We start from the raw sequence: 12578 nt of genomic DNA, 5'->3' as shown, positions 1-12578 counted from the left end.
CTTTCCCTATATGCACTCCTTTAGATGGATCCCATAAATTTTTATACATTGTGTATTTGTTTTCATCATCTCAAAGTATTTTAGAATTTTCCTTCAGTTCTTTCTTTGGCCTATTGTTTTTTCTGGGGGGGGGGCATGTTATTTAATTTTTACATATTTGCAGTCCTCCCGAATTTCCTTCTATTACTGATTTCTAGTTTCATTCTATTGTAGTCAGAAAACATATATTCTGTGATTTCAGTTCTTTAAAATTTATTGATGTGTGTTTCGTGAGGTCACAAATGTTCTATCTGGAAAACGTTCCATGAACATCAGAAAGGAACATACATCTGCTGTCGTGGGCAAAGCGTTCTGAAAAGTCTCTTAGTCCAGTTGGTTTAGAGTGTTGTTCAGGTCCTCTGTATCCTTCTTGATCTTCTGCCTGATTTTTCTATCCATTATTAAATGTGATGTATTGAATAATCCAACTGATATTGGTAAATTGTCTATTTCTTCTTTACTTCTGTCAGTTTTTCCTCATGTATTAATGGGCTCTGTTCTAAGGTGAAAACATGTTAATAGTTGTTATGTTTTCCTAAGGAATCAATGCCTTTACATTTTATAAACATTTTATAAAATGTTTTTCTGTGTGTCTAGTATCAAGTTTTTTGTTACAATCTATTTTGCCTCATACTAGTATAGCCACTGCAACATGCTTTTGGATACTGTTTGCATAGCATATCATTTTTAAAAATTGTTGTAAAACACACACAGCATAAACTTTACTATCCTAACAATTTTTAGCAGTACAGTTCAGTATTAAATGCATATTACTAAGAAAAAGAAGCCAATCTGAAAAGGCTACATACTGTTATAATTTCAACTATATGATGATCTGAAGAGGCATAACTATGAAGACAGTAAAAGATCAGTGGTTGCTGGGGAAGAGGGAGGTGTGACCAGGTGGAGCACAGAGTTGAAGGCAGTGAAACAGTTCTGTGTGATGCTGTGGGTACTGACATCATGAATCTCACAAAACCCTTAACGTGGAGTATGGACATTAACGTGGAGTTAATGAGAGTATCAATATTGATTTACCAGATTTAACAAATGTGCCATAACAATGAAGATAATAACAGGGGCGATTCCAGGTGAGAGGAGAGGGTTATATGGGAACTTCCTGTGCTTTCTGTTCATTCCCATAGACCTAAACTGCTCTAAAAATTAAGCCTATAAATTAAAAAATAATTACCTCCTCTCTTCCTTTTTATCTAGTTCTTTTATCTTTGTACGTAAGTGTCAAAGAACCAAAACAATGGTGGACTTGTATGGGACATATAGAGGTGTTAGAACCAGTTCTGTGGTCAATTTGGGGCCAGCTGTGCCTTGTTGGGTTTAGTTTTAACATCTACAGAATGGAAAGTGGTGATTTAAAAAAAAATGCAGTGTGCATTTTTACCATTAAAAGAAAATATAATGAAGTGCTATATTGTTGATAAACCTTGAAAACATGCTAAGTGAAAGAAGCCAGATATTTTGTCATTCAGTTTACAGTGAATTATCCAGAACAGGCAAATCCACAGAAGCAGAAAGAGGATTAGTGGGTGCCAGGGGCTGGAGGGACAGGGAAGTGAGGAGTGACTAATACGTGCATGTTGACCTAAAACAAATAGAACAAATAGACTGCTGGTTATTTCCCTAGCAAGGGTGGATTTTTCAGGATCATCAGGGAATTGCAATTTGGGGTCTGCAGCCCTAGCAATCCATTTGCAAGTTCCCCTGCAGCAATTGAGAGAATGCTTTTATAGAGGGGAAGGGAAGGGAAGGTGGGCGGGTGTAGTAAACAAAGAGCTCACGACTTTCCATTGGCTGAGTCCTCACCTGGAGAGAAGCGGAGTCTTTCTTCTTCGGTCAGCTCTGCTGTTGTCACAGGGTGCGAGAGCTTCCCCTGCTGGTCTTCTGACTGTTTAATTAAGGCTTCTGTTGTTTTTTTGTATAGTTGCGTGTTCCCTTTTGGGACATTGAAAATGTTCTAGAACTAGATAGCAGCGATGATCACAGAGAATCGTAAATTCTCTTAAAACTCCACTAAATTTTACACCTTAAAATGGCTAAAATGGTAAATTTTGTATTATAGGTATTTTACTGCTGTGAAAGATAAAAGAGAGGATAGAAAAATAAGGTTACTGAGTGAAATTTTTCCAGAAGTATTGGTTCAAAACAAAGCCTGATATGATATATTGAGATCACAAAATTGTAGTATTCCAGCAAAGCTGCTGAAAAAGATGCACACCAATATATTTCTTGTAAAATCTCTTAAATACACTGATAAAGAAAATTCCTAAGAGTGATTGAACAGAAAAAAAATTTTTTTCTGTAGAGTATCAAAAATCAGGCTGAAATAAACTTTTGCTCTATGAAAAAAAGTTTGAGAGAGTAATGTTTACAAGATTAAGAAGAAAAAGCAAAGTGAAGTGGGGAACTTAAAATTTTATGCAAAATTTTACTCAAAGCCAAGTTTTCTTGCATTGTTTGCTTGTCACCAGGTGCATGTACCACTTTAAAAAAAATTATTGGGTTGGCCAGAAAGTTCGTTTGAGTTTTTCTTATGGAAAACCCTAACAAACTTTTTGGCCAACCCAATAAACTATTAATAAACATTGAATTACTAGATTTACTTTTTTTTTTTTAATGAGAGATGCTCATAATAACCTCTGTAACAGTCATGATTTCTCAGCAAGTCTTTCTTTACATTATTTTCCATTTAGGAAATAGGAATTTTCCTTTCTGGAGCGTTCTCAAGAATCTTTACAGAGTTTATGATTTCATCTGTGTAAAAATGCATAGAAACACGTCAATGTTTCATGTGAAATGTGATCTTGAATAGTTTAAAAGTTTAAATGTGATCACATTTGAATAGTTTACAAATTTCCATGATGAGTATATATTAATATTAAAATTAGAAATAGAACAAGACTTCTTTTCCTTTGAGCACATACGGTTTTGTATAATCCTCACTCTGCACTCGTGGAGCATAGCTGCACTTAAAGGATTAACACTAAAACGTCAATGGTAAATGTTACTGAGGGCTGGGACCATGAATTTTTCTTTTTAGGTTCCTATTTTTCTGTATGTTCAATGACAGATATATATTATTGTTATCATAAAAATGATTTCTAAAAAATCTGATACTGAATGATTTATTAGGTGTTTGGTTGGGGAATAATAGCCACGATGGCCATTTATTGAACTTAGGCATTGTTGCCAGATGACGGCTACGAAGCTCAGTGTTTTACGCATGTTCTTTAACATCTAGAGCAATCGTGGCCTCAGAGCCGAGTCTGTTCTACTGACACAGGGGCTGCTACTCATTCCTTGAGCCCATTTAACTGCATCAGACAAACTGCAATGAACTTCTGATTGATAAGCCAAATTTAAGAAATAGGTGATGTTTGTCTGGAAAGTCGAATTTTCTGGATAGTGCTGCTTCTTCTCTTGGCAGAGAGGATGTGGATCTGGCTCTTGCTGGCACAGCCAGCATCCACGTTGGCTACTGTCTGCAGCAGGACGCCCTGGATGAGCTCCTGACCGGCTGGGAACACCTGCGTTATTACTGCAGCCTGCGTGGGATTCCAAAGCAGTGCATCCCCAAAGAAAGAGCCTCTGAGGGTGTCCAGAAAGAGGGACCCACAGAAGAATGCTTGGCGACACCCCCAGTCCCAACAGAGCTCTCTCATCCTGTGATAAGGAACTGCAGTATCAAATAAATGTCCCTGAAACATATTTCCAGTATGATGATGCTGAAGGAAACACAATCAAATACGTCTATGTCATATTTATGTTGTAAATCTAGAATAGGTCCCTGTGCAGAGAGGAAGTGCTGGGTAGGAGGGAAAGCATACCGTCATCTGCAATTTTGTTTCCTACACAGTTGTCCCCTGAAGCATCTTTTACGCTTACTAGGCTCTTAATTTGCATTCAGGAGCAAACATCATAGAGTAGGATCCCCAGGCCCGGCGGAGAAGGGCTCATAGCGCATGTGGACTTGGTGGGTGGTTGGAAAGGATGACTTCCTGGCGGGTGGGCTGCCAGCGCACGTGCCTGGCCTCCTTCGGCGGGATGTGGGGTGGCAGCCTCAGGAGGATGGAGGCCTGGGGTAGCCGCAGAGGCAGCCCCCGTCTGTGGGAGGTGGGGAGGGCAGGTACCACCGAGAGAACCGGAGGCAGCTGCCCTTCTGTCTGGCTCCAGCCGCAGCCGGCGAGGCGGGGCTGACAGCCTTGACTGACAGCTTGGTCCAGTTGGGCGGCCTCGGCCTGGCAGGTGCGCCAGAGAGGTTTTACCTTCACCACCTCACTGCAGGGAGTGTGCGGTGCTGCTTGCATGTCTGGATTCTGAACTTGGAGCAGAAGTAAGGGGCGTATGGGATGCATTTTCAGTGAGCTTCTGCAGGAGATGAGCATCGTGGGGTTCCCAGGAGACAAACTCACAGCCGTGTCCTTCACCAGCCCGTGAAAATACATTCTGTGTGCTGCTCTGCAGTGCCTCAGCCTTCCTTTCTTATTTTTGCTCTGTGGCTCTAAGTGAAACCAGAATGAGATCTCTCCACGTCCCCTGAGGGGTCCTGGTCCATTCACCACCTCCCACCTCAATAGAACCAAGACAGGTGTCCACCCACAGGACCCTGCTCACTGCAGTTAAGCAGCTCTTGACATCTGGGGCTACTCGCTGGCTCTGTCTTTAATGGGTGTTTGTCTCCGTCAGCTCCCCTGGCTGGTTTCTGACTAAAGAGGTGGATGCTTGGCAAACTCTCTAAGCTGCCCCTCCACTGTCCCGGGGGAAGCACGCCCTTTGAAAGTGTTCTTGTTAATACAGTAAGGCTTGCTGCTTGCTGTCATCCAGGGCAATTGCATGTGATCCTCAGCTGTCTAACAGCTTAACGGTCGCCAGTTAAGAACTGGCTTCACTTCTTTCAGGAAACCGCAACTGATTTTGCAGACAGGATTATTGCTTGCTCAGAGGTTTCTAGGACATCAGCACATGTGTTTCCAGAGGAGTTAGCTCCCTTGATGGCAAATTTCCCTCTCCTGTAGATTTTGGAAATATTTGAAATATAGAACAGGCATATTTGTTCCACTGAGCTTATCACTGGGTGACGAGAGGGATTATTATAAAATAACAAAAAACAGTAGTTTGTTTATGCTGGGTCAGGCACTGTTCTGTCTTACAGCAGCCATAGGAGGTGGGTAAGACGCTTAGGCCGCATTTCAGGAGTGGTGGGATAGGAAACTGCCCAAGTCCCTGGCTGGAATGTGGGAGTTTGTTTTGAGGGCAGATGACCTGGCTGCAGTGTGGTGTTCTCGGCATACTCAGGTGGCTGGTTGGATGAGGAGATGCTTCCAGTGTGCTGAATGGCTCCATCTGGTTTTCTGCACTCGTTTGGTGGCTGAAGAAGTGGAAACTGCATGAGATTATGTGCGGGCTCCTCTGACTGGCCCTGGGTTTCAGGACTCCCAGATCTGGCAGGACGCTTTCCCAGCCTGTGTGCTGTCACTTGGGTCCTCTTCCCCAGGTGCCACCTGTCCCCACTGCCACACAGCTCCCGCAGTTGTCTCCTCTGTGATTCTGGAGACACAGCCCCTCTTGCTGTGGGGAAGGTCCTTCTGGATGGCCCTCCTCCAAGCGTCCCTGCTCAGAGCTCACCCAGGGTCCTCACTCACATCTGGCCCCAGCTGACTGGTCTCTCCTACATATCACTCACGCACTTACCCGACCCTCCAGAAGTTCAGTTTAGGTGAGAAAAGGATGCTGTGTTCATTCAGCTTGAACTTAGGCTTGGCAGGTTGGTGTAATCATTTTAATTTGTTTCCCCACTGTCCACACTACATAGTGTGCACAAATAAAGTGACAGAGCAGTTTATGTTGAGAGTTTTTTATTGGGTGGCATAAATATTATCCTAATCTTTTTAGAAGTCCTTAGTATTTCATTGTTGTAATTATCACTATTATTATTACTATCCCAACTTTTATGCTTTTATCCAAAAAATATGTACATTGGTTTAAAGTTCTGCTGTATTGGATTATTTAGGATGCATACTCGTTAGCCCACCTCCAGAGTCCTGTAGAGTTTTTCCCACTTCTCTTATATTTGAATTAAGATACAATCTTGACCAATTTGGTTACATGATGATATTGAAAAAAACAAATCTTTGTTAATACTTCTAGGGTCACAAGAGTTAAATAAAACAGTTTATAGCATTTTAAAATCACGCATAGATGGAAACAAGGAAGTTTCTTCATCTCAGCTCCCAGAGGAGCCAGCCCAGCCTGGAAGCAGACAGAACTGAGTGCAGAGCAGCTAAGGTGGGGCTGGGGGGCGTGCTTGTTTCTTCTAAGGAGGGAGAATGAAAGGATCTGGTGCTCCAAGGACGTATGAATAAGTGGTGAGCTGCTCGGCCAAGGAGGAAGAGGAGTGGTGACCATACGGGGGCCGGGGCATCCCTGGGGCCGAGGGGCTCTGTTTGGTGATGGGCAGTCACCATCCTCTGGTTTTACTGCGAGGATGCCCAGTGGTTGCAAATAAGCAGGACCCTGACTCTTCTTTGTAAACTGAACTGGGTGTGCAGTGTCCTGAGAGGACTCTTTCTTTCCTGGGGGATATTGAAGGCTCCCCCTTGCTCCTCTGCCACCTGAAGCCCCCTCTCTCAGGGTTTCATCCCCACTCAGATCCTCCTCTGTCGTTGTTTGCCTCACCTGTGTCCGCTCACCTCAGTGTGGAGGTGTGTCTGGCTCACCCGGGATACCACATTTCTGTCCCGGGCTGCTCCCTGAGCACCAGCCCTGAGCTCAGGGTTCTGGCCATCACTTCCATGACTCACAGGTGCAGAAAACCCAGCTTCATCCAGGAGAGCCCTGTCTGTTCATTCTCAGCATCCCTGTGTCCTGGAGGGGGTGTTTCAGGAGCTGGGCTGAGTGTGGGAAGGTGGCCAGGGGAGGGGCCGGAGGGAGCAGGGCTCCAGGCCCAGAGCCACGTGTCACGGGGTGGCGGGTCCCTTGGCAAATGGGGGTGCCTTCAAAGAGAGCCCCTCTCCTTCAGGTGGCTGGGGACCTTGTGAGGTGCTTCCACCTGGAAGCCCACGTGGACAAACCTGTGTCCACCTACAGCGGGGGGACCAAAAGGAAGCTGTCCACAGCCCTGGCCCTGCTGGGGAAACCTGACCTTCTCTTACTGGCGAGTAGCTGACGTATCAGGGACACGCCCGTGTCTGCAAATAAGACGCTTAGACCTTTCAGAGTTCCTCCGGGGAGGACGTTCAAAATTGGCTTCTGAACTAATAAATGTTTGACCCTAAATCAACATTTTCTGAACAGAATCTAAAATACCATTGGAATTTTACAGAACCAAAACAGACTCTTTGACTCCCTTTTATTTATCCAATTGAAGATTTGATACAATTTTAACATTAAAGACAATATTTTAAAAGAATACCAGAATTCACTTGTAATCTGAAAACTGATGCAATTTTCCTCTGGTCTGTTGCTTTAAGTCTTTTCCTACCTGCAGATATGATGGTCGGAGCTGTAGGGACTGTGTCCGTGGGCAAACCTGAGGGTGGGGGTCAGGGTGCAGGATGGATGGGGGGGGAGGGGAGGGCGTCTGGAGGGAGAGCAGAGCACGGGCAGTGGCCTTGGGACAAGGCTGTCTATAATCCACGTGGGAACAGAAATTAATCCAGTTTGGCTGGATGGAAACATGAATTAGAGGTGGTCAAGTGTCAAGAAATAGAGCCAATTGATTTGCATTTCAAAACAGCTAAAAGTGCTATCATTCAAACAATAAATAGAAGTCATCCTTTGTGAGCCATAGATTGGATTCTAATCATTAGAGGGCTTCCCAGGACTTTGCGCTTGTAGAAGGTATGAGGAACATGGAAAAGTATGGGAAACAAGATACATTCTTTCTTTTCCTGTTCTTGTTCATTAAATGGAAACAGCATTTCAGGGCGGGGAGTTAAAGGGGATTCAGAAGACCTGTGTTGGAAAAATGACCCCATCATTCGTGGACTGTCTTCTGCAATCTGAGCTGAAGTTTCCTCTTACTTGCACCAAGCTTGCTTTTTTGCAAGGTCCGAAATCAAGGACTACTGTGTTATTGCATCTTCTGAAATCGGGTAATGAAAACTCAACACTTGCACGATTTTGCAGTTTGCAAACGCGTTTTCCTTACAAAAGAAGGCCGGTTTGCGCTGAAGAGTTCCTGACAGGGCCATTCCTTACCTTCAGCAGAACTGCCCGCTCAGCCTCACCCCCATGTCTCCTGGGTCGGGATGGGGCCTCCGTCCTGGAGCGGGTCCCCGGCTCACCACAGCCAGTCAGCTTCACCCGTCCTGCAGCCCTGCTCTCAGCACCCTGGTTCATCCAGGCTTGGGCGTGGCGACCAGGGTGGGGACTCACACGTTGTGTGCACGTTTCCTCCTCGTGTGAAATGGTCCTGATGACAGTGTCTGTCCATCAGAGTCCTTGAAGGCAGCCCATGAAATCCTCCCTATTGAGCTTTAGTGACAGTGAGTGTTCAGAGCATCTGGTGGTGGACATGCATTGAAGGGCCCTTAGCGTCCTCCCCCGAGACTGGACAAGCGTCTCCCCGCCGACACCCGTGTGGGAACGATGCATCCAACTCTCTCAGGGAACAATGCCTGGTCACACCTTCCGTCCACTTGGTTTATAACTAACTATACACTGTATCACGCGATTTGCAGAAAAGGCCCCATGTATGCTGGTGTCTGCTTTTCTGCTCAGTGCCATTTTGTGTCCACTTTCCTTCTGTTTCTTTCTTTGGGGCAGTTGATGACCCTCAGCTCTTAAGAAAAATGTGTTCTGTACTTCCTGACTACAAAAGCACAGAAACGCATCATGCAGCCTAGAAGCATCTCTCTCAAAAGTGGTTTGGATGAGAAGTGCTTCAGTGTTTATTGAAGGAGAAATCTTCGAGTTTCAAGAAATGTCAATTTACTTGACAACGTGAAATCAACAAAGCCATTTTCTGCTCTCCTACATCTTTCTCGGGTAGATCCTTCTGGAATTTTAAAGAGGTTGGGGTTCATCCAGGCCGGCCTACCTCCCCAGACCCCTAGGGGGGCCGGCTGTCATGAGGGGCCCTGGCCTCTGCTGGGTGTGGAGCGTGGCCTGGAGCTGAGGCCAGGATTCCCTCTGGGCTGGGCCTGCTGCCCTCACACTGGGGATGCTTGTTCTCCCCGCGCCCCTCACCCTGTGTTTTCTGTCCTTCAGGACGAACCCAGCTCGGAGATGGATCCCTGCTTGAAGCGGCACCTGTGGGAGGTGGTGACAAAGGAGGCTCAGGAGGGCTGTGCCATGGTCCTGAGCTCCCACAGGTGAGCACGGCCCCTCAAAGCCGGGGGGCACCCAGGCCAGACAAAGTGCTCCCCACACGACCCGCTGTCCCCATACCACCCTGCCACAGAGATGTCACTGCTCACCCCCTGACATATGTCAGGACACTGACCAGAGAGAGACTGAGGGACACAACCAAGGCCACTCCACCAGCGGGTAGCTGAGCTGGACTCTGAAGCCAGTGGTCCCTCATCTACTACACCCTGTGTGTCCGTCGCTGCTGGACAGCTGGGTGCCTTCCTCGGGCCCTCCTGCGACCACATTTCTGCCCCTTTATCCCAGCACTAGACTAACCTGAATTGAAAACCCAATACATTTCTGAATTGGGTCTCATATTTTCATCCCCACAGAATTAGTCTTGCAGTGAGATTTCAAAATCGATGGCTTGTTTTTAGCCGTACACTGCACTGTTCCAGGCCACATAGCAATGCAATCCTTAGGTTTCTTAAGCCCCCTGATGGAGAGTGAGTGCTGTGATTTGGCTCATAAACATTCTTTATTTTATTTTATTTTTAATTAATTTTTATTGGAGTATAGTTGATTTACAATGTTGTGTTAGCTTCCGCGTACAGCAAAGTGAATCAGTTATACATATAGATATATCCACTGTTGTTTAGGTTGTTTCCCCATATAGGCCATTACAGAGTACTGAGTAGAGTTCCCTATGCTCTACAGTAGCTCGTTATTAGTTATCTATTTTGTATACAGTGTGTGTATATGTACTACAGTGGAGATCAGGCTTTAGAGTTTACACGTGATTTCTTCCTACTTGTAAATCTAAAGTGCAAGGAGCTGTCAAGAACTGAGGGTCTGGGATTCTTCCTTACTTGCAAGCTTACAGATTTGGCACTCGGGGGTCTTGGATGCTTCTAGGAGACAGGCGACTCGTGGGTCAGAGACAAAAGGCCGATTATTCACAGAGAGAACAACATTTGGTGTCAGCAAAGTCACCTGGTTCCCTAAGCCCGAGTCACCCAGGGATGCTGCAGGCATCCAGGAGTGGGGCCTGTTGGACAGGAGATAAACACCAACCTGGGGACCCTCCTCTTTATAGCAGCTGACAAGCTGGCCAGCTCTGCGTCTGGCCCTCATTCTGCGAGGTTGCTCTTGCAGCCACAGCTGTGGCCAACGACCCGGTGGAGACCAGCCGGGACCCTGCAGGCTGAGGGTTCCTAGCAAGACCTGTGGGGGAGGAGGGACCCCCAGATGTTCCGATAAGTCTGAGCTGGCGTGAGCGGCCTGCTCCTTGTTGCTAGACATGAAATGCAAAGCCGGCTCATCATTCGAAATGGGAGGTCCCTGAGGGGGTCTCAGAGGCTTTGCTGATGGCTCCAGCAGTGTCAGTTTACGTGAAAATAACACTGGTGCTGTCAATCCACGAGCACGATCCCATCGCAGGAAATCTCAGAACCAGGTCCCGTGGTGAGTGCCGGTGGCCACCCTTCAGTCCAGGCAAAGTCGACCCACTGTGAAGGAACCATGCCATTCACCACTGTTTCGGAAATCTCAGAACCAGGTCCCGTGGTGAGTGCCGGTGGCCACCCTTCAGTCCAGGCAAAGTCGACCCACTGTGAAGGAACCATGCCCTTCACCCCCCTTTTTTCTTTTTTTTTTTTTTTTTTTTTTAACTTACACTCATTCACTGATGGTTTGCCCGTTGCCAGACATCCCTGAATTTTTTACTGTCAGACTAACCACTAACCATTTTTTTTTAAGTTTCTTTGAGGTATAATTGACATACCATGTAATTTCCCCACTTTAAGTGCACCTTTCTGTGAGATTTTAGTCAGACTGCAGACCTGTGCCTGGGTCACCACCACCCAGTTCAGGACATTCCCATCACATCGGAGTGTCTAGTGCCTGTTGTCAGTTAACCCCCATCCGCCATTATAGAGACTCTTTGTCTCTATAAATGTGCCTTTCCTGCGTATTTCATCTGCATGGAATCATGTGACCTATAGTTGTCTGTATGTGACTGTCACTTGTCATGTGTCTGAGCATCACCTCGTGGCACCCAGCAGTGGGCTTGTGTCCACTGGGCAGTGGGACAGCACTTGTCGTCCACTCACCCGTCGTGGCCCTTTGGATCATTCCCAGATTGGCTGTTCAGTACAATGTGCTGTGAACAGTCTCATACATGTCTTTGGACACACATTTCTATTTATCTTTGGAGTCTCTTGCTGGGTTGTATGGTAGGTTGTGTTTAGCACTTGAAGAGGCTGCAGAGCTGTTCTCCAAAGTGTCTTTATCATTTATTATTCCTGGAAACAGTGATGAAGTTTTTAGTGTTTCCACACCCCTGTCAGCACTATCTTCCTGATTGCAGCCATCCTGGTGACGTGTGGTTTTAATTGACATTTTCCTAATGAACATGTCACCTTCTGTCTTTTCACCTGCGTTGCTTCTTATAAGAAGCCAACCACTAATGGTTCCGACATCATCAGTCACATATATCTGACTCTCTCAAGATTTCTCAGTGGCTCTCATCATCTCAACTTTGATGTGTCTGGATGTAAATCTCTGCTGTCCTATCTGGGGCTCGTTTGCATTTCTTTGGGAGTGATCTATGACAACTCTCCCCTGCAGTGAGTAAGTCCTGGTGCCTCTGCCTAGTTGGTTTTTTCAATTTTGTTTTCATTTTTTAAAGCCTGGGTTTTTCAGAGTCATGCTCTTTGTATACAGGCCAGTTGCCGGGCAGAGCCTATGCTTCACCACCTCAGGCCAACAAGGGTTCTCTTCTGTCTCTGCCACGATCTGCATGAGGGCGGGGCAGGGCATTCCAAATTCAGGCTGTTTTCTAGTCGGTTCAGTTTTCTCTTTCCTGCTTCCTCTGGTCTCTGTGGGGTGCACATGGGTGGCAGGCGGAGGGCCTCTGGGCTCACGCGGAGTCTGTGGCTGGCTTGGGCCTCTCTGGCCTCTCACGCTGTACACACAGCCTCACGGGCTCCGTGCATGACACAGCCACAGGCCAGACCCTGAGCTGTTGGCCTTTCCTTTTGCTGGACTCTGCAAGAGCTGGGATGCTGACCGTGTTGTTGGGTGTGGGTGTGGCCTGGTGGTCCACGGTGTGTGCACCCTTCAACAGGGGCAGAGGGGCTGCTGAGCTTTGCAGCCTGGCCCACCTGCTAGGGCTGCGTGTTGTAAGCCAGAATGCTGCAGACCACCTCCTTCTTACCTGGTTCAGCCGTTTG

At 46.4% G+C, this 12578-nt stretch overlaps 1 protein-coding gene across 1 annotated transcript in view; it reads left to right on the top strand.

Moving 5' to 3' along the window:
- Positions 1–12578, top strand: part of ABCA13 (ATP binding cassette subfamily A member 13) — a 259148-nt gene that overhangs the window by 213879 nt on the left and 32691 nt on the right. The window contains 3 exon segments of the mRNA XM_007472367.1: positions 3482–3650; positions 7073–7207; positions 9265–9368. Of these exon segments, the coding sequence (XP_007472429.1) occupies positions 3482–3650; positions 7073–7207; positions 9265–9368 (408 nt within the window).

The sequence above is a fragment of the Lipotes vexillifer genome, unplaced genomic scaffold (assembly GCF_000442215.2).
Source record: "Lipotes vexillifer unplaced genomic scaffold, Lipotes_vexillifer_v1.1 scaffold1344, whole genome shotgun sequence".
Taxonomy (NCBI): Eukaryota; Metazoa; Chordata; class Mammalia; order Artiodactyla; family Lipotidae; genus Lipotes; species Lipotes vexillifer.
The sequence above is the reverse complement of the archived record's forward strand: the minus strand, read 5'-3'. Positions and strand labels throughout refer to the sequence as shown.